Source organism: Prunus mume, linkage group LG1 (genome assembly GCF_029339155.1).
Source record: "Prunus mume cultivar Tortuosa linkage group LG1, ASM2933915v1, whole genome shotgun sequence".
NCBI classification, from domain to species: domain Eukaryota; kingdom Viridiplantae; phylum Streptophyta; class Magnoliopsida; order Rosales; family Rosaceae; genus Prunus; species Prunus mume.
The window spans coordinates 14,068,222-14,086,410 of NC_142698.1; the positions used below are offsets into that span (position 1 = coordinate 14,068,222).

Here is an 18,189-nt window from a genome sequence, read left to right on the forward strand (position 1 = left end):
ATGATAAGAAAAATAAAATGGTAAACTTATGAAGATTTACCTTTTGGAAAGACTAAAATACCCTTAATTACAGATGAAAAATTGGATGATGTTAAAGTCAGATGACAAATTATAGATTTTGAAAAATTCATGTGACATTTCTCTTAAAAAAATTTCATATGACAAATTAAAAATAAGGTATAAGTTCAACTTGTTCAAGTGACATTTCAACAAATATCCCAAAATAAAAAGCAAAAATCTCAACGTCTCTTTTTCGCGTCTCCGCTTCCCTCACTCACTCACTCACTCACTCACTCACCAAACATCCCAGCTTGCAGAACCGAATACCAAAAGCCTCAACTTTCTGTCCAACCAAACAAGCCACCTTCCTCTTACTTTCCCTCATTTTCCCTCTCACTTTCTTCCGTTTTCCCGCACAATTATCTCTCGCCGTAAAGTTCGGACTGCAACCAAAAATTGTTGTGCAAAGGTATGAACTTCACAAGAGTTGTACTTTCATTCTTTACTTTAGTAGTTATGGCTGATTGGTGCTTCATTTTCTGTAGATTTTTTGTTTTAATCAGCTGCGATTATGTGAATATATATGTATATAAGTCTATTTTGTGTGATTTGATTGCATTAGCTTGCTAAGGGCTTTGTGTTGGTGGCGATTGCCTACTAATTCGTCGACTTCTCTGAGTTTGTGTTATCGAGTGAGAAATTTTCGATTTTCTTGAAAGGCATATATGGCGGGTTGTTCTTCGAGCTTTGGAATATCGAATGTTGTAACCCTGCGGAACGAGGTCGTTTTGAGGAATATGTGGAGCCAGAATTTGATTTTTGATGGCGTAAGGTTTAGGAATGATGCAAAGGAGCTAGCTTTGCCAGTGTTCTGTAGGAACAATCGCTTTAGATATGGGGCCAATTCCTTTTCGGTGAAGAAAGACCGGAATTTTATGGTCATGAGTATGTCTCAGCCTCAGGCTGAATCACACTCTGAGTTGGGAGCAGTAACGGTTTCATATGAGGGAGCTGATGTTATTTTAGGAAATGAAACGAGGATTTTGGAGAATGGGTATAGATCAAAAACCGAGAATGGTGTGCTTGATGGTAGTGGTGGTGATGGGAAATACACGAATGGTAGAGGAGGAGGGGGTGGTGGTGGTGGCGACGATGATGGGGATGATAAAGAAGAAGAAGAGTTTGGGCCACTTATGAAATTTGAAGAGGTTATGAAAGAGACAGAGGCTCGAGGGGCTAGTCTTCCCTCGGATATGATAGAGGCTGCCAAGAGTGTGGGAATTAGAAAAGTGCTTCTCCTTAGATATCTGGATTTGCAGGTACAGCTGTACTAAGTTTCTATTCAATAATTATGTATCAATGTGTTCAGCATCAGTGATTCTTTCTCCTAATATGGTGTGACATTTAAATTGTAGGGGTCAGCCTGGCCTCTAGGCTTTTTAATGAAGTCATGCTCTATGCTTCGTGATCGAATGCTAGCCGATCCGTCATTTCTCTTCAAAATTGGAACAGAGGTTTGTGCTTGTCTTGATGTAACTTTACACAAATTATTCATCTGGTTACATGATAGATGTAAGATGGTGAGGACAGGGAATAGTATCAACTCTAATATGTGATTACTCCCATCTTGGCTCCCCATTAATATAATTTGTCTCCTGTACAAACTAGGTTCACTTTCTGTGATAAGATATCCCGTAAAGGGGCACATGCATAGTAAATTCCTATGCATCAAAGTTGTGGCTAAATTTTTGTCGATCATAGATTCTTTTCCCAGTGCCCCATTTTATTATATATAATGATATTGACCAGTGCAATGCAGATAGTCATTGATTCTTGTTGTGCTACATTTGCGGAAGTTCAAAAGAGGGGCAAAGATTTCTGGGCAGAATTTGAGCTGTATGTTGCAGATCTTTTGGTTGGGGTGGTGGTTAATGTTGCTTTGGTTGGGATGTTGGCACCTTATGCTCGTATTGGGCAACCATCATTATCAAAAGGGTTCCTTGGGCGCTTGCAGCATTCTTATGGAGCTCTCCCTAGCAGGTCAATAGCTCATGCCAAAAACAATACTCAAACCTAAATATCAATTCACGTCTAATAGTATTTGATACTCATACATGTCACATCTACTTGCAGCTTTAGAAAATAATGGGTATTTATTAAGTTTCTTAAGCGATCATCTTATGCAGTGTATTTGAAGCTGAAAGGCCAGGGTGTAGGTATTCTGTAAATCAGAGAATTGCAACTTACTTTTTTAAGGTAAGATTTACACATATCTTTAACCAAATGATATTTTTATGTCTTGGTTCATTATATTTGTTGATTCAACCTTTCTGTTTTCAGGGCATCTTGTATGGCTCAGTAGGCTTTGGATGTGGTATCATTGGACAAGGAATTGCAAACTTAATCATGACTGCCAAGCGGTACACTTCAATCTAGACAGACTCTCTTTGTTTGCGCGCATGCTTGCTTGCGCAACTCCAGCAGCTTTCTTGATTTGCATCATTGCTTACCAAATTATTTTCTAAATGTCAGGAGCGTAAAGAAATCAGAAGAGGACATACCCGTGCCACCTCTAATTAAGAGTGCAGTTCTTTGGGGTATGCATTTCTTCATCATTTACAGTTGTTATAAGTTGTCAGCTTTATTACCTTGTTATGATATTGGGATGAATTTTACTTCCATGAGTGTATCGGCATTTTTGGTTCCCTTATGTTTTAGTTTCATATGGTTCTGGTTGACATTTACTGGCACTTGTGTAGTCTATTTCAATAACTCGGTTTTCTTTTTGTCCCCCAAACTACCAGGTGTTTTCCTTGCTGTCTCTTCCAACACCCGCTATCAGATCATCAACGGACTTGAACGCTTGGTAGAGTCATCGCCTATGGCAAAGCAGATCCCGCCCGTCGCATTGGCTTTCACGGTTGGTGTACGGTTTGCCAACAACATCTATGGTGGAATGCAGTTCGTGGACTGGGCTAGATGGAGTGGGGTTCAATAACTTAATGACCTTCAGAAGGAGAGGTTCTCAAATGCACAAGAAGCACAAAATCGCCAACGAAATTTGGTCCCTCAAAAACTTTCCGATCCCTTAGGTTTAGTTTCATCCTCAATGCTTTTATGTGTAATATGAAAAATGCTGAGCAGAAAGTCTTGTACAATCATGATGGCTGCATTTATAGATGATGCCAATAATAAAACCTTAGTTTCATGCATTTTTTGCCTGTGCAGATGTGAACAGTCCAAATTGGCACCGTTCTTGAAGTTCTTGTAACTGCATTGCAAGTGATGTGTTCGTATTTTCATTTAAGCCGCTTAGAAAAGAAAAGGTTCACTTCAGCAAAATGCAGCTCTGTCCTCATTGATGCTCCATAACCGGAAAAAAAAAAAAAAAAAAAAAAAAGGGGATCAATTTTTTGAAGGGAGGTGAGAAAAGCAGACAACTAATGTAGTTGGGAAACAGCCTTCAGTTGAGAATTAAAAGGAGGACAAAAAAAAAAAAAAAACTGAAAAGGTTTAATACGTTGTGTGTGAACTTCGGTAGTTCCAGGTGTCCCTATTTTGTGAGGGGAAATTTGTTAAGACGAGTCACCAGTTTACAAAGTATTTTGCACTTCCCTTGATTTTATGAGCAATCAGCTAAAAATAGGATAACCTTTACCCGCAGCATTCGCATGGAGCAAATATAAGTGTTAATGTGAGTTGTCACTCAAACAAACCATAACTTACAGAGGTCACATATATGCAAAAAAGAATCTTACAGAGAGAACAAAGAGGGAAGAAAGTAGGAGGGGAGACTGAGAACGATGGAGCATGCGACGCATTCTTCATCAGAAGTAGGGCTTGACAGTCAATCCCCTCCTCCCAAAACACCAGTTGGAGGATGGAGAGCCGTCAGATACATCCTTGGTAAATTCTTTTTCATGGCAAGCTTTTCATTTTATGTTGATCTTTTCTTATCATTTCTATAATGATTTTATATGGGGGGATTGGACCCCCCGCGTTTTCTTAATGAAGACATAGTTGGATCAGTTCTGACTGTTACAATTTGTGTTTTTGAAGGGAATGAGACGTTTGAGAAGATGGCTTCCATGAGCTTGGTTGCAAATTTGGTGATGTATCTGCATACAAAGTACAACTTGGATAATGTGGTTTCGGCTAATGTGTTCAACATCTGGTCTGGTTCGTGCAACATTGCACCGTTGTTTGGTGCTTTCGTTGCTGACACTTACATTGGAAAGTTCTATACTCTTCTCTTTAGCTCAATAGCATCCCTCCTGGTAAGAATCTATAAATAGAATATGATATTCATTGAATGAATTTTTTAAGGATCTGTGAACACTTGTGATTTCAATCTGGCAGGGAATGGGGACCCTGACCTTAACTGCAGGTTTACACGAATTAACTCCCTCTGCCTGCAAAGGACAAACCGAATGCCCGCAACCTAATGCTTGGCAGCTAGCCGTCCTCTATTCGGGTCTCGGGTTGCTAGTTGTTGGATCTGGAGGCCTTAGACCATGCAACATTGCCTTTGGAGCTGATCAGTTTGACACCAAAACAGAGAAAGGAAGGGCACAGCTAGACAGCTTTTGCAATTGGTGGTACCTCCTGTTCACCGTAGCCCTCCTCATAGCTCTCACCGGAGTCGTCTATATTCAGACCAGTGTCAGCTGGATTTTGGGTTTTTCCATACCAACTGCCTGCTTTGGTCTCTCCATAATAATTTTCTTGCTTGGAACCAAGTTGTACATACGCATAAAGCCCCAAGGAAGCGTCTTCACCGACATTATCAAGGTTGTAGTAGCTACCTGCAGAAAATATGGTTCTAATGCAGGACAAACTTCAGGGAAGTTATTTTATGATCCTCCTCCAATTGGATCAGAGTCTCAGACGGCAGCTCGCACGGACAGACTCAAGTTCATTGATAAGGCTGCTATGATTATGGACCCTAGTGAATTGGACAGCCAAGGCAAGCCTACAAATGGTTGGAGATTATGCAGTGTGCAGCAAGTTGAGCAACTAAAATCTGTGGTGTGGATATTGCCTGTTTGGATAACTGGAATTTTTTGTTTCATAGGCATGAACCAAATGAATTCTTTTGGGATCTTTCAAGCAATTCAGATGAACAAAGCAATTGGACCCAAATTCCAAATTCCACCAGCCTGGATGGGGCTAGCACCAATGATTGCACTTTCAATATGGATCATCATATACGAGAGCCTCTACATTCCTCAAATGCAGAAAAGGAACAAGAACGAAAGTGGAAGGTTGACAATGGAGCAGAGGTTTAAGATTGGCATTGTGATGTCAGTTCTGTGCATGGTGGTGGCCGGACTTACTGAGATGAAGCGCCGGAACTCAGCTCTGAAGCACGGGACTTTCGAGTCACCTATAACGGTTGCATTGCTCGTGCCACAATTCGCATTATCTGGTCTGATTGAAGCTTTTGCTGCAATTGCCTTGATGGAACTACTTACCGTGCAGTGGCCACAGAGCATGAGGACTTTTGCTGGGGCAGTCTTCTTTCTCAGCTTGTCCATGGCAAGCTACCTAACCTCCCTTCTCATCACAATCGTCAAAAAAGTGAGTGGCTTGAATGGCAATTCATCATGGTTGGGTGGCAATGATCTTAACAAGAACAGGCTTGATTACTACTATTACACCATAGCCGGCCTCGGGGTCGTAAATTTCGTGTATTTCCATTTCTATGCCCGCCATTATCTATCCGATGCAGCAGCTGTTGAAAATTCCGAAAACCAAGTTAACTCTGACACTGAAAGGGGTTGTAGGTCCAGAGACACTGAAAAGGGGTTGTAGGTCTTGTAGATTACAGATATTGCCTAGTGTTCTTGTAGTCTTGCTTGTTTTTTCATGTAATGTTGTTGATTTGATTCTCCTAGTACCAAGAACGTTTGAAAACCTCAAAGCATGTGTTTTAGAAGCAAATATCTTTACATTACATTTTGTTCATTATTTGTGAGCATTCATTCTATCTTGCATTGCACCACCAGCAGCGAAATAGTTTCCGAATGAATCTTGGTAAACAATATTTTACACGTGGCCGAAGCTAGGATATACCACGTGTCATGCTTCCTTGCTAGAAGAAGGAAAATTGTAACGGCTATATTGACTTTGATACTTTCCCGCGCAGCCTCTCTCTATATATATATTTCTCTCTGCACACACCGTACAACACCAGAGTTCCCAGCCTCTCAGAGATTCCAAGACTCAACCTTTCGACATTGAAAGTTGGAACTCTAAACCCAAATCCCAAGAAACCAACCCCAAATCAACCACAACCATGACCAAGATCGACGCCCTCCGTCGATTTATCATCCCCTGCTTCTCCCCCACCAAGAAAACAACCCACTCCGCCGGCACCAAGAAACGCCTGAGCACTTCCCTGCGCGACGACCTCGACAACATTGACTCCGCCGCCTCCAAAACCCACGACCCACTAGACCAAGATTCGCAATCTTCCTCACCCACAACCGAGAATGACGCCGTCTCGACAATCGTGCCCCAGCAGCCTCGTCCCTCGAAATCCATGGTCATCGGCACCATCTTCGGCCACCGCCTCGGCCACGTGTGGTTCTGCATCCAGCACGACCGCCTCTCCACCAAACCCACCCTCCTCCTCGAGCTCTCCATCAAGACCCACCAGCTCGTCAACGAGATGCGATTCGGCCTCGTCCGCGTAACCCTCGAGTGCGACGAGTCGAGCCGGTCCCAGCTCGCCACGTGTCCGCTCCATTCCGTCCCGCTCTGGACCGTCCACTGCAACGGCCGCCAACTCGGGTTCGCGGGGAGGAGGAGAGCAAGCGATAAGGTGAAATTGATGCTGAAGACGATGCAGTCCACGACGGTCGGCGCCGGGGTTATGCCGACCGGGTACGGGTTGGAGTCGGAGTCGGGTCAGGAGGTGATGTATATGAGGGCTAACTATGAGCACGTGGTGGGAAGCGCTGACTCGGAGTCGTTTCATCTGATTAACCCGGATCAGTACCCGGGTCAAGAACTCAGCGTCTTTTTGCTTAGGTCCAAGCACTCATGAGACTTCTGCTTAAGGTTCAAGGTCACATTTTTATTTTAATTATTATGGGTCTCTCTGGTTATTTCTTCTTTTCCTTTTCTAGGAACTGTTGAAATGGAAAGTGAAAACTAGGTGTTTTCTGTAGCTACGGATTTTTTGGAAAATCCTTGTTGGGAATTTGGGGTTTTTGTAATTTTCTTGGAAGAGAAATTCTTTTTTTTTTCTTTAGAGGGTTGGATAGAGATAGCAGAGGTTGGCAATTATCTCTCTCTAGATGGATTAGTTTTTTAGGGCGCTAGCTAATTCCAGCAATATCAACTGTACATTGTATATCATTTCATCTCAGAAGTGATCAACAAAATTCAAAATTTCAATGAAATTTCAGATCATTTCTTACTTTGCACCTTCATTCCCTATGTTCATGGCACTAAACACAATGATCAACTTAAGTGAGTAAAGATTTTATTTTGCATCTATCTCAGCCGTCCATATATTATCTAAATATTAAAAACAGAGTGCAGATTGATATAGTGTGACTGATGTGGGTTCATAAACATTGCAGTCCACTGATGTTAAGGTTTTTTAAATGTTCCTAGCCCTTGTGTTTTCAGAATTTCAGGGGTTTTGATTCTTTGAAAAATTTGCCCATGTCTGTACAAGAATACAACTATGGACCACTTTGGAGTTTCAAACTAAGCTACAAAGAAAGAACCAAATAACAAGGGCACCTGTCACTTGTGTTTGTAACTCTTCTGCAAGTTCTACTGTTACCAACTTAGATATTTTCTGTACAACTGTTCTGATTTTAACACTTTCATCTAAAAGACAAACCATGGGATTTTTGAGGCTCAAAATTAATGCCATAATACAACATTAAACCTCCACCACCTAATTATATCATTATTTCCGCATAATTTCTTTATAATCTGTATATATATGTGTGCTAATTAGAAGCTTCTGCAGCACATCAATCTCTGTAAGAAGTCATCTTGCTTCCCATTTCTCACTAGATAAGATGCTGGAAGGAAAAGCTGTGGTGCGAGAAACAGATATGCCACATGCCATGCAGAGTGCCATGGAGTTGGCTTACAAGGCTCTTGATCTCCATGAAGTTTCTGACTGTAGATCCATTGCTCACCATATCAAACAGGTTTCAATTATTTTCACCCTCAAGACTAAATATTCTTCACTTCGTTTTTTATATATATGGATACTCCTATGAAACAGTAGAAAAAGAAGGATTAGAAAAGTGATCTGAGATTGTCATCATATCTTTTGTCTGCTCATTTTTAAAATGCCACAAAACGACAAAGCTAATTATGTGACCAAAAAGGGTTCGATGTGTGGAGCAATGTAAGATTAGAAAAAGTGGTTTCTTTTCAAAAGCAATGCAGGGTAGAAAGGATCCAAACGCACTTTGCAGCAAGGCATAGTGCCAATGATTCCCAGAGGAGCTAAAACAACCAATTTAATATGACATATTTGGATAACATTACCAATACCACTTTAGGCTCCAAATAGCATGTTTAAAGCTGTATAACTTCCTTTATGTCTGGAAAAAATCTTAACTTTCGGTTCAAGTAGCAGCCTAATTAAACTAAATAAGTAGGTTTGGTGTGCTATTTTTTTTTTTATGTTTGTTCCTGGTCTGTATGGGGGAGGTTAGATTATGATTTAGATTGAATCTCACCTACGGCTAAAGCATATATTCCTCCTCCTACTTTCTGTCTGGAAAATACACTTTCCCAAATGTGCAGTTAGGATGTATCCCGGTTGATTTGGGATTTGTGGGATTGGCTAACATGAATTTAGCTGCAAGATGTCATTCACTGTAGTAACTTTCACTTTTCATGTATTATCAGTGATTCAAGCAACCAGTCATGGGACACTACAGTAAAAAAACCCTTTTAAGTTTTAACACCCTTGATGTAACATACTTTATGGTATTGGATAAAAGTTGTTTTTTATGCCAAGGGAACTGACTTCGTATCTTATCTGCTACATTGTTTGTGAATTCTTCCACTGTTTTCCTTAAGCTTTTGTTCTCCTAAACAGAAGCTTGATGAAGCTTATGGCTCTGCCTGGCACTGTGTGGTTGGCAAAAACTTTGGATCTTGCATCACACATTTGTGCGGGACTTTCATTTTCTTCCATGTGGAGATGATGGAGTTTCTCATATTCAAGGATGGCAAAGACTCTACTGAAAGCAGGGAAGAAGCTATTGGTGTGCTGCAGATGGAAAGCCAAGACGGTGATGATGCATAAGACAATTTATTGAATATTTGCCAGCAAGAGAAGTTGGAACATGGCAAATGCTAGGGGTGTTCAATCTTAGAAGGAAAGTAAATTTTATTAAATTAGGGTGACATAAATCCAAATCAACAAAGGGTCAATTGCATGCCTCAACTAGTAGTCTTCAGCTACAGCCGGCATAGATCATGCCTTGCCTTTTTTGTCTTTTTCAATTTATGGACCAGAAATTTTATATAACAAGAAAACAATACAGAATGACACAAAAAAAAAATTGCAACAAGACACTGGAACAGACAGAACATCCAACTAAGTTGAAATAAAGTCCAAAATAAAATACAAAAGATAGTACAACATGTGTGAGTATTGCCTCTTAAGAGAAGAATCAGGAATATTATCCCATGCTGCTAGTACCTTGGGTTGAACATAGACTATCTTTTCCTTTAACAGAAATCCAATTTGAAAGATTTTTCTTCTTTGGACTGTAAATCCTTTTCATCTCGATACAGTAGATATGACCGTCCCAAGGCATGTCTGATGTCATAAATGTCAAGTGTGCCCTTGAACTGAGAGATTCTGTTTATGTTTGAATCACAAACTTCTTGATACCATTCCAAGCAGCTTCACCTTGCCAATCGAAGTATTAGGTTCTTCCCGTAACTATGTACCGAAACAGGTGTTCCCGTAACTAATGTATCTGCAATGGAAAAACAGGTGTTCCCGTAATTATATACCGAAACAACATCAATAAAAGAGAGGCTATTAGGTTCTTCCCCATTCCTGAAAAAGAGCATAAATTGAATCTGCCATCCAAGAGCAACCAAGAGAAAAATCCATGCTTTTGGGTGGCTTTGGAAAACCAGATGAATTTATGGTAGTTCAACACAACAAGCTTGCCTAAAAGCTCTTGATACAATAATCGAAAGCTGCCTCCAACATAATTTACAACCAAAATTTCGTGTACTGTGAATCTGTCTTCAAGGGTGCTGCATCACTTGAAAAAGTTATATTATAAATTTAAGTAGCCATCAACTTAATTTCAAGCTCTAAAAATTTGCTGATAATTTTGCAGATAGATATAAAAAGTTTCGTCCAATGAGTAATTCTCTAATAAGCATAAGAGAATGTGCACATTCTTATGCTTATTAGATGAACTACTGTTGATCTAATTACCAGAGTCCACAAAAATCTCACTAGTTGATACGTACCACAAACAGAAAAGTTGATCAGTGCACAGCAATCTGACCTCTGCAGTAAGCCAGCACCTCACCTGGGCAATGACATCGATTTTTTGAAGCTCGTGTTCAATCCTGATTGCAGAGAACATAAGGGATCACCTGAGCAATGTAAGGGATGTGACCTGAAAATGCAGAAACAAACAAAGAACATAAAAGAACCAAAACGTGCATCAGGTGCTTTAGCTTCATGAGGTTAACAAGTCTTGCATTGGCGGTGAGGACGAGGTAATCCGCATCCCAAGGACCAGCTACAACAAGTATATGTGCTGATCTAAACCTCAGGATGCAGATTACCCGATCCTAACCCAAAATCGTTGTATCAACTCTATGAAGAAATGATTAATGAAGAATAGATGATAGAGAAGAAACAAAATATAGTTCAATAGGAGGTGGTTTGGTAGCAAGGAGGTGTGAGGACAATCTGCATGATGGCATTCTGTATTTATAGTGGTGACGGTATATTCTGCAAGTATATGTTAAAATAACGAGGGTGTATAAATAAAGCAAATGATAAGGTAAAGGTAGACACAGGAACTTTCAAAAAAACAATGATGTCTCTTCCTTGACTGCTTTTTGAGGAGAATTTAGAGATCTCCTCTGGCTATTATAAAATATTCTCAACAATTTTTTTTTTGTGTAAGATTGTTATCAATACTTGGCTTGAAACAGCCCAAGAATAGTAAGTATTGTTCAGTATTCTTCAAGAATAGCTAAGCTCTCTCTTTCAAAGCTGATGAACTGAAAAGGAAAGCGGTACCACCTTTACATGTTGCAGCAGATTTCATGGTCTCAATCAGCTTTTAGCAGCAGCATAATTTATTCCCTCAGCTACTGAAATGAAAGGTGCCTCCCCCAACTCAGAGCTTTCGGTGGCAGAAGCTTGAGATAGATAGCTACAGATAATTTTCTTTTGTAAACTTGGCTAACAGATTACTAAATTATCATAAAATCTAGCCAATATAAGCCTTCAATGTCCATTTTCAGTTTTAAAAAAAATATCACTGGTTATTTCTACTCTAAAGCATGCAAAAAGAAGGAAGTAGAAGTTCAACCCCAAAACCAATTAATAATGGGATATAAACCCAAGTTAAGTCCCTTAATTTTTCAATGTGGAACAAATACTCTCAACACGCCCCCCGTACGTATGGCGAACTTTCAAGCCCAACACGTGGACAACACATATTGGGTGACGTGGGCCCAACAAGTGAAATATTGCTCTAATACCATGATTTTGGAGTGAAAACTCAACTTCCTTCACAGAAAGCATGTTTCTGCATAATAAACACATTAAGATGAAACTGCTGGTCTTGTCACAGCATGCAATATCAATGATTAGCACAACAAAAATTAATTAGTGTGTTCTGGCTCAGCTGCATGCAAATTGCTCGAGTGGCATGGAAAATGGCTGGACCATGCATTATTTAGGCCAAAAGAATGGCAAGGATTGAGTCTCTTTTTTTTTTTTTTTGGTTTCTGGAAGATGTACGGCTAAAATGTGAGCCAGTCATGGTCCCTCCTGATCATTTTTTGATTGCCTAAATCTGCAACACTCTCTCTTCCGACATGAGAATAGATGCCAAATTGGGTTACTTTTTCCACAAGTATAAAACTTATGATAGGAGCTTCCCTGAAACTCTTGCTGATATTTATGGAGTTTTATATTGCATATATGCAATAATAATATTGTGCTGTGATGCGAACTTCCAGACAATACACATATTCCCACCATGGCCCTCTAACTCTAGGACCATGAAAATGATATCCAACACTTTTAATTTCACTGAAATGAAATTAGATTATATTCCAAGTTATTTTGCAGATCCATATATCTGTCCAAAAAAAGAAAATGGTGAGAATCCTTTTGAGTGATAGAGTTGCATAAGCATGATGAGCAATGCCTGCAAGGACCAATCAAACACCCTCCTCCATGTGTTCTTTACACTTGGTATTCAATGTGGGGCCAGTTTTGTATTGTTTATAGGTTCACGCAAAGCAGAGGAGAATTGAATCAAACCTTAAAGCTCCTTTGCCAATGGCATCTCTCTGTGATCTGATACTCTCTGCTCTTGGGTTACCAATTATGAACTTTTTATTCAATTATTTTTTTGCTTAATAGTATTCCCAACAATACTAAATTAATAAAATGTCCACCACCGTTGGTGTCTGATTAAAAGTTAAGTACCATCATCGACAGTAAGAACCACGCTATGATCCTAGATTAACTATTTAGTCTAATTGAAAATATTTGGTTGATTTGGAGAGAGATTGCACATCCTTAATTATATAGTTTTTTAGTGGTGATTTCCCCACTCCTTTTTCTCCTATTTTATACACTTACACTCCTTTTTTATAACTAAAAAAAGAGTGTAAGTGGATAAAATAGGAGTGGAGAAATCATTGCCCTAGTTTTTTAGTCCATCATCTTTTATGCTAAACGACAAAAAAGATGCAACAATCCGATGAGTATATTAAAGAAATTCTCATGAGATAAATAAAGATTATATGAAATATAATTAGAGAATATATCCCCAAAATCAAGTGTAAAAGTGTAAACCTTTGTTCTTAGAATTTCTGCAAGTTTTTCCCCTCTCTCTGTCATTTACAAAGTTCGATTTGAGATATACGTGGCATTAAGGACCATCTCTTATCGTTCATTTTGCTTGGTTTACTTAGAAATCTTAAGAATATGATGAGCACGACCAAACTTTTCATCAAAATCCCTGAAACCCTTGAGAGTAGCAGTATAAAAGAAAAGTTAACAAGTTTCCCCGAAACTCTTTTGTTTGTTATCGATTCTTTTTATAGTGTTCGTTTTCCAATTTAACTGTTTGGGAATTCACCTAACTTTTGTCAAAATTTGGAGAGGAGAAGGGGGTTTTCTCACGCACATTGCCAACATGTCATAGGGGTTCGAATTTGAAACCACTAGTTTGCAATACACCTTTACTATATTTGCTTAAATAACTTTTATGTGGCTCACCTGAAAAACAAAAAATTAAACAGAGCTGTGTAACTTGGAAGGTAACAATTCGATTAACGATGCACGCATGTTTAAACTTCTCTCGAGATGCAAACGGTTATAGAGAAGAAAACAAATGATATATTGGAGATCCAAGATGGTTGGGGACGATAAACACAAAAAGTGCAAACTACTTTTAGGCTTATGCTTCTTACAACATATGATGTTTCTTACCATTAAAAGCAAAACCAACCAAGCATTCACGATGATTGGCCACAATATGTAAAACGAAGAAATTGCTGGCAATTCCAGTCAGCTCTCGAGTCTTCAGGTATAATAAATATATAAAATTCCCCCTTCTACATAAATTTCCAAAAATAGTATCATCTTGATACTCAGCAACAGTTCATAACAGCTTTAACATGTCATTTGACTGTAGACTTCAATAAAATGAAATAAAAATGGAACATAACAAAGGAGCTGGAACAACAAAATTGTTACGATGGTAATCATCAATGAATACTTAGGTTGCTACCTAATTATATCAAAATGGGAGCATGTTGTGAACTCATGCAGCTAACTAAACTTCCTATACAGAAATAAATATGGTCACATGGCAGCAACAGCAAAATTTACCACCAAATATTTCTCAACTACCACAACTATTCTTCTACCTATGTTGTGTGTTTAACCAACTTTATCCTCTTCCCTACCTTCATATGTTGGAGACCCCGGTGAGTTCACGAATTCCATGGCATGACCAATGGTGGAAAACGGGAAATTTAGAGGCAACTAGTCACTTGTTTGGATGCGCGACAAAAGCATTTTCAGTGTCTCGTAAGTCATGAAGACAATGCCTACACTGGGGACAACCTTGTAATATTCTGGCAGAATCCCTCTATATAAGCCCCGTAGGCCTTCAGTCCGGATTATGTGCTTAAAAGTCCCAACTAAGCCGGTATTATAGATGCGAGCTCGACCACCAGCCCCCTCCAACTGCATCCTTCGCCTCACAAGATCCAGAGGGAACGTTGCTGAAATAACAAATAGACCAAAAGATAATCACACAGAAGAACAATAAATCTGAAATTCTTATTGCTAGATCCTAAACAAATCAATTGGAAGCCCTAACATACTTTGCCATCTATCTGTATCTGAAAACTATACGAGATTTAAAGGCATCATACAAGGAGTATTGTTCATAAACTACATCAGTATATAAGTTTTTGTTCATTTGTAAAGTATTTGTCCTTGTGGAAATAAATCCTCCACTGTGCATCATGTCACAATTTTCTATTATAGTGATCCATCTTTTGATGGTCCAAACTAGCACCAAATGTCACAGATCACTTACCTGTTGATGAGGCAATGCCTGAAAGACTGCCGCAGGCAAGACTGACCATGACAGTCGAATCATTGGGCCTGATGTCAGAAGAATTGAAAACTACAATATTACAACTCAAACGAATAGGGAGCAATAAACATCACTCAAAAAACTTCAGCCCCAAATCAACCAATTATGCAGTATTCACCTTTCAGACTGCCAAAAAGACCTCAAAGCCTCATAAACTGAGAAGCTTATTGCTATACTGGGCCCAACACCCTGTGCCACAAGAATAAACCAAATGGAAATTAGTGTTAACAAAATAAAGCAACGAAGAATGTGCAGGTTCATAATAAAGCATACCAACAGTGTCGCTCCAAGTCCTTTATACAATCCCAAAAAACCTTCTTCTCTGCAAATTGTATGAAATGCATGCCCAATACCTCTGTAGTATAGTGCATTTCTCTACAAAATTCGAATACACTGATAAAAATCAAACTGAAAAAATACAAGGATGGACAGTTATAAATCATACCTAAGACCAAACTTAATGAACAAGACCTGCAATATCTGAGCAGTACCTGAGCTGCAAGACGTGTCCTCACAAGATCCAGTGGATAGGTGGCTGAGGCAGCGGTTAATCCTGCCATCCCACCACCAAGAAAGTGCACACACATGTCCGTGCTTGCATTGCCCCTAAGATTTTCGCCAAGAAGTGAATGCAGCAACTGCAATATAAGAACAGGTCAGATGAAATAAAAGCAAGCTGCAAGGCTAAAACATCAGTCAATTCAACAAGCTTAGAATTCAGCCGAGGCATGTATTCACTGACTTGTTTGTAGCGTTCATAAGCATAGAAGCTGACGGAAGAATATGGAAGGCGATGAGCAATAGTAACCAGATTGCCTCTCCAAAATGCTCTAAACCCTTCTTCATTTACAATACGTGAAGCCTCATGCCATATACTGGCCTTACTCAATGCTGTAACATCAGAGTGCATTCCTTGCACCTAATAGAAGTAAATGACGGAACAGTCAACTAACCACCTTCAAAAACAAACGTTGGTAACCAATCAAAGGAAAAGTGCATGAAACCCCATACTAACACACAATGATGCAGAGCTGTCCACCCTTTGGGTAATTAATTGCAAAATAAGGACGATAGCCAACTTTAAGTATAGAGCAAAATAGACAGGTTCAACACATATAGGAATAGAATGAGCTTCCCACCATGAACATTCTTGAACTAACATCAATCCAAACAAAAGCAATTAAGCTTCAGCACAACATGTCCTGCATTTTCTTTTGCCAAATTCTCAACCCTCGACCAAGAAACTAAAATTTAAAATTCAAAAAAGAAAACCCTTTACTTTATATCCCAAATCAGAATACAGAGCCCCAACTTGAACACTCTTTCAGCAAACCCCAACCTATGACAAAAAAATCCCACTCCTCAAATATCAATAATGCTCGAAAATACAAACCCACCAAAACCCATATCACAAAACAATACCAGCTAAATTAGCGCCAAAAAAAAAAGCAAAGGGAATAAGAGAAAACCTGAAAGAGGATGGTGAGGCGAGCAAGAGGTGCAGTACAGGTTTTGCTAAAAGCCCCAGCAATACCACCAGCTAAGAGCTGGTTCACCGTGCCTACCTGAGCCGATTGATTCATAGACTGCTTTGCTTGGCTCTGTTGCTGTAAAAATTTCCTGGCACCTCCATCCACCACGCTTCCCTGAGCTGAATTTAAAGCTCTCTGCTTTCCTTCCACTACGACCCCAACTCGAGCTTCCATATTCACAAACCCTCTATCTCTATCTTATTTCTACGCAAGTTTCAATCTTTCCCCGTCTGTAAAATTGGTTTGAGCCGAGCTTGGCTGATCTCGCATGGGTTTGGGCGGTATTGGAAGAGTCTTATAGAATCTGAAATTGAGTGAAACTGGGTGGTCACGGAGTTGGAAAAATCTTACGACGAAGAAGAAGACAGAGTCCAGAGAGACCCTCTTGAGAGAAGAGAAGCGAAAACCCTAACAGGAGGAGAGGGTTAACTTACCTTGTGGTTTAGACTGGTTTTCCTATTAAGTGTGGACGCGCTTCACATGTGGAACATTTTTCTGCGTGCTACGGACGATGAGACTACAAACTTTCCAAATGCTCTTCTCGCTTTTCTTTCCCTTTGTTTACTCAACTTTAGAATTTGGGGGTTTATGAAATAATTCTATCTATTTATAAACTTTAGGTTTAATTTTAATTCTAATGTACCTCATTTTTTAATTAGTTTCTTGAATTTTTGGACAATTTTAAGAGACAAGAAAGACATGTAAAATTACATTAGAAATTTTGAAGACGACAAAAAAAAAAACATAAAATTTGACTCTAATTGCCGCCATTATCTAAGAGGCCGTCTTGAATAACATGCGGGGCACTTCAAAACAACCTGTACACAATGGAAATTTCAAAATAACGTGTTGGACAAAAAATTTGTTACATGACCAAGCTATAAAATATTTCCATTGTCCCTCCTAAGTCTTCTGAAGTGTCATTTCCCCACAATTTGCACCAACCCTTCCATACTGCCTTGACTATGACACGTTATTTATGTTAGGTTCCGTACAAGTGCGTTGTAAATACTTGTCACATTTCCTTGTCCTCGTGCAACTCATTACAAACGAGGAAAATTCCCAACCACGCCAAAGTGTTTTGGACGAACCTTACAGGTTTGTCATGTTTCATTGACTTTCCTTCTGCTCACCTGTCATCCTTATTTAAATTGAGTTTTGTATGAACTAAAACAAGTTGAAGATTGCATAGCAACGAATTCCAATGTCGGATTTGGGTTCGGGTGACCATTGTCTTGCCTAAGTTATACTCGGACATTAAAGTTTTCCCGGCCAAAAAGAAAGTAAATAAGAATCCTTTTTTTTTTTCTTTTTTTTGGTGGTCAAAATCGAGTTTAATTAAATAAAGGTTCAAAGTCAGTTACACCAAAATGAACTCAAAAAATTGAGTTTACACCAAATGCAACACAAAAAGGTATAGAGCCCATTACAGTTATAAAATTTACAAAATGCATGAAGCTTTGCGTACATAGACGAAAAGGCTATAATGAGGGCTTAAAGTGAGGAGGTTATTTGAGGAGGTCAAATCTCACCATCAACAAATGTAAAGAAATCATGGGACTTAAATATTTTAAATGTTTTGACGGTCGGATCGGTCTCCTCACTTTAACCCCTCACTTTAACTCCTCATTGTAGAAGCTCCCGTACATAGAAGCATAAAACCAATATAGAAGCAAAAATCCAACAAACAGCAAAAGCCCATAAAAGACAATGGCCCACAAAACACATTAGGAAACCTAACACAAATAACAAATGCCACATAATCC

General features: G+C 39.2%; 4 protein-coding genes across 5 annotated transcripts; 3 read left to right on the forward strand and 1 right to left on the reverse strand.

Annotated features, from left to right (window-relative positions):
- Positions 1-224: 224 nt before the first annotated feature.
- On the forward strand, positions 225-3,212 carry LCD1 (reticulata-like protein, putative (DUF3411)). 2 transcript variants are annotated; one of them, XM_008242036.2, is made up of 8 exons: positions 225-469; positions 623-1,319; positions 1,416-1,514; positions 1,820-2,040; positions 2,187-2,256; positions 2,341-2,420; positions 2,533-2,597; positions 2,805-3,212. In XM_008242036.2, exons 2-8 carry the CDS (start codon positions 726-728, stop codon positions 2,996-2,998), a joined length of 1,323 nt encoding a protein of 440 aa, XP_008240258.2. In that variant the 5' UTR covers positions 225-469; positions 623-725; the 3' UTR covers positions 2,999-3,212. The 2 variants fall into 2 exon arrangements, with proteins under 2 accessions (XP_008240258.2, XP_008240266.2); XM_008242044.2 differs by having other exon boundaries at positions 720-1,319.
- A 133-nt stretch (positions 3,213-3,345) lies between these two features.
- On the forward strand, positions 3,346-5,943 carry LOC103340691 (protein NRT1/ PTR FAMILY 2.8-like). The gene is made up of 3 exons (XM_008244135.3): positions 3,346-3,906; positions 4,060-4,277; positions 4,360-5,943. Exons 1-3 carry the CDS (start codon positions 3,804-3,806, stop codon positions 5,812-5,814), a joined length of 1,776 nt encoding a protein of 591 aa, XP_008242357.2. The 5' UTR covers positions 3,346-3,803; the 3' UTR covers positions 5,815-5,943.
- A 264-nt stretch (positions 5,944-6,207) lies between these two features.
- Positions 6,208-9,436, forward strand: LOC103338771 (MIZU-KUSSEI-like protein (Protein of unknown function, DUF617)). The gene is made up of 2 exons (XM_008242025.3): positions 6,208-7,035; positions 9,086-9,436. The coding sequence occupies exons 1-2, from the start codon at positions 6,299-6,301 to the stop codon at positions 9,192-9,194; spliced, it is 846 nt and encodes a 281-aa protein (XP_008240247.2). The 5' UTR covers positions 6,208-6,298; the 3' UTR covers positions 9,195-9,436.
- A 4,375-nt stretch (positions 9,437-13,811) lies between these two features.
- On the reverse strand, positions 13,812-17,376 carry LOC103338748 (Mitochondrial substrate carrier family protein). The gene is made up of 8 exons (XM_008242001.3): positions 16,858-17,376; positions 16,361-16,727; positions 15,634-15,810; positions 15,383-15,529; positions 15,165-15,266; positions 15,010-15,080; positions 14,832-14,899; positions 13,812-14,511 (listed from the first exon to the last, which is right to left on the reverse strand). Exons 2-8 carry the CDS (start codon positions 16,595-16,597, stop codon positions 14,270-14,272), a joined length of 1,044 nt encoding a protein of 347 aa, XP_008240223.2. The 5' UTR covers positions 16,598-16,727; positions 16,858-17,376; the 3' UTR covers positions 13,812-14,269.
- Positions 17,377-18,189: the final 813 nt, after the last annotated feature.

What these genes read in the sequence shown, in the direction of transcription:
- LCD1 (XM_008242036.2), top strand. Translation starts at nt 726, where the DNA reads ATGGCGGGTTGTTCTTCGAGCTTTGGAATATCGAATGTTGTAACCCTG. An exon ending in TATGGAGCTCTCCCTAGCAG is followed by an intron (nt 2,041 to 2,186) that starts GTCAATAGCTCA and finishes CATCTTATGCAG; the next exon opens with TGTATTTGAAGCTGAAAGGC. An exon ending in TTAATCATGACTGCCAAGCG is followed by an intron (nt 2,421 to 2,532) that starts GTACACTTCAAT and finishes TCTAAATGTCAG; the next exon opens with GAGCGTAAAGAAATCAGAAG.
- LOC103340691 (XM_008244135.3), top strand. Translation starts at nt 3,804, where the DNA reads ATGGAGCATGCGACGCATTCTTCATCAGAAGTAGGGCTTGACAGTCAA. An exon ending in AGCCGTCAGATACATCCTTG is followed by an intron (nt 3,907 to 4,059) that starts GTAAATTCTTTT and finishes GTGTTTTTGAAG; the next exon opens with GGAATGAGACGTTTGAGAAG. An exon ending in GCTCAATAGCATCCCTCCTG is followed by an intron (nt 4,278 to 4,359) that starts GTAAGAATCTAT and finishes TCAATCTGGCAG; the next exon opens with GGAATGGGGACCCTGACCTT.
- LOC103338771 (XM_008242025.3), top strand. Translation starts at nt 6,299, where the DNA reads ATGACCAAGATCGACGCCCTCCGTCGATTTATCATCCCCTGCTTCTCC. An exon ending in CTCAGCGTCTTTTTGCTTAG is followed by an intron (nt 7,036 to 9,085) that starts GTCCAAGCACTC and finishes TCTCCTAAACAG; the next exon opens with AAGCTTGATGAAGCTTATGG.
- LOC103338748 (XM_008242001.3), bottom strand. Translation starts at nt 16,597, where the DNA reads ATGGAAGCTCGAGTTGGGGTCGTAGTGGAAGGAAAGCAGAGAGCTTTA. An exon ending in CTTATGAACGCTACAAACAA is followed by an intron (nt 15,530 to 15,633) that starts GTCAGTGAATAC and finishes CTTATATTGCAG; the next exon opens with TTGCTGCATTCACTTCTTGG. An exon ending in AGGCATTGCCTCATCAACAG is followed by an intron (nt 14,512 to 14,831) that starts GTAAGTGATCTG and finishes TTGTTATTTCAG; the next exon opens with CAACGTTCCCTCTGGATCTT.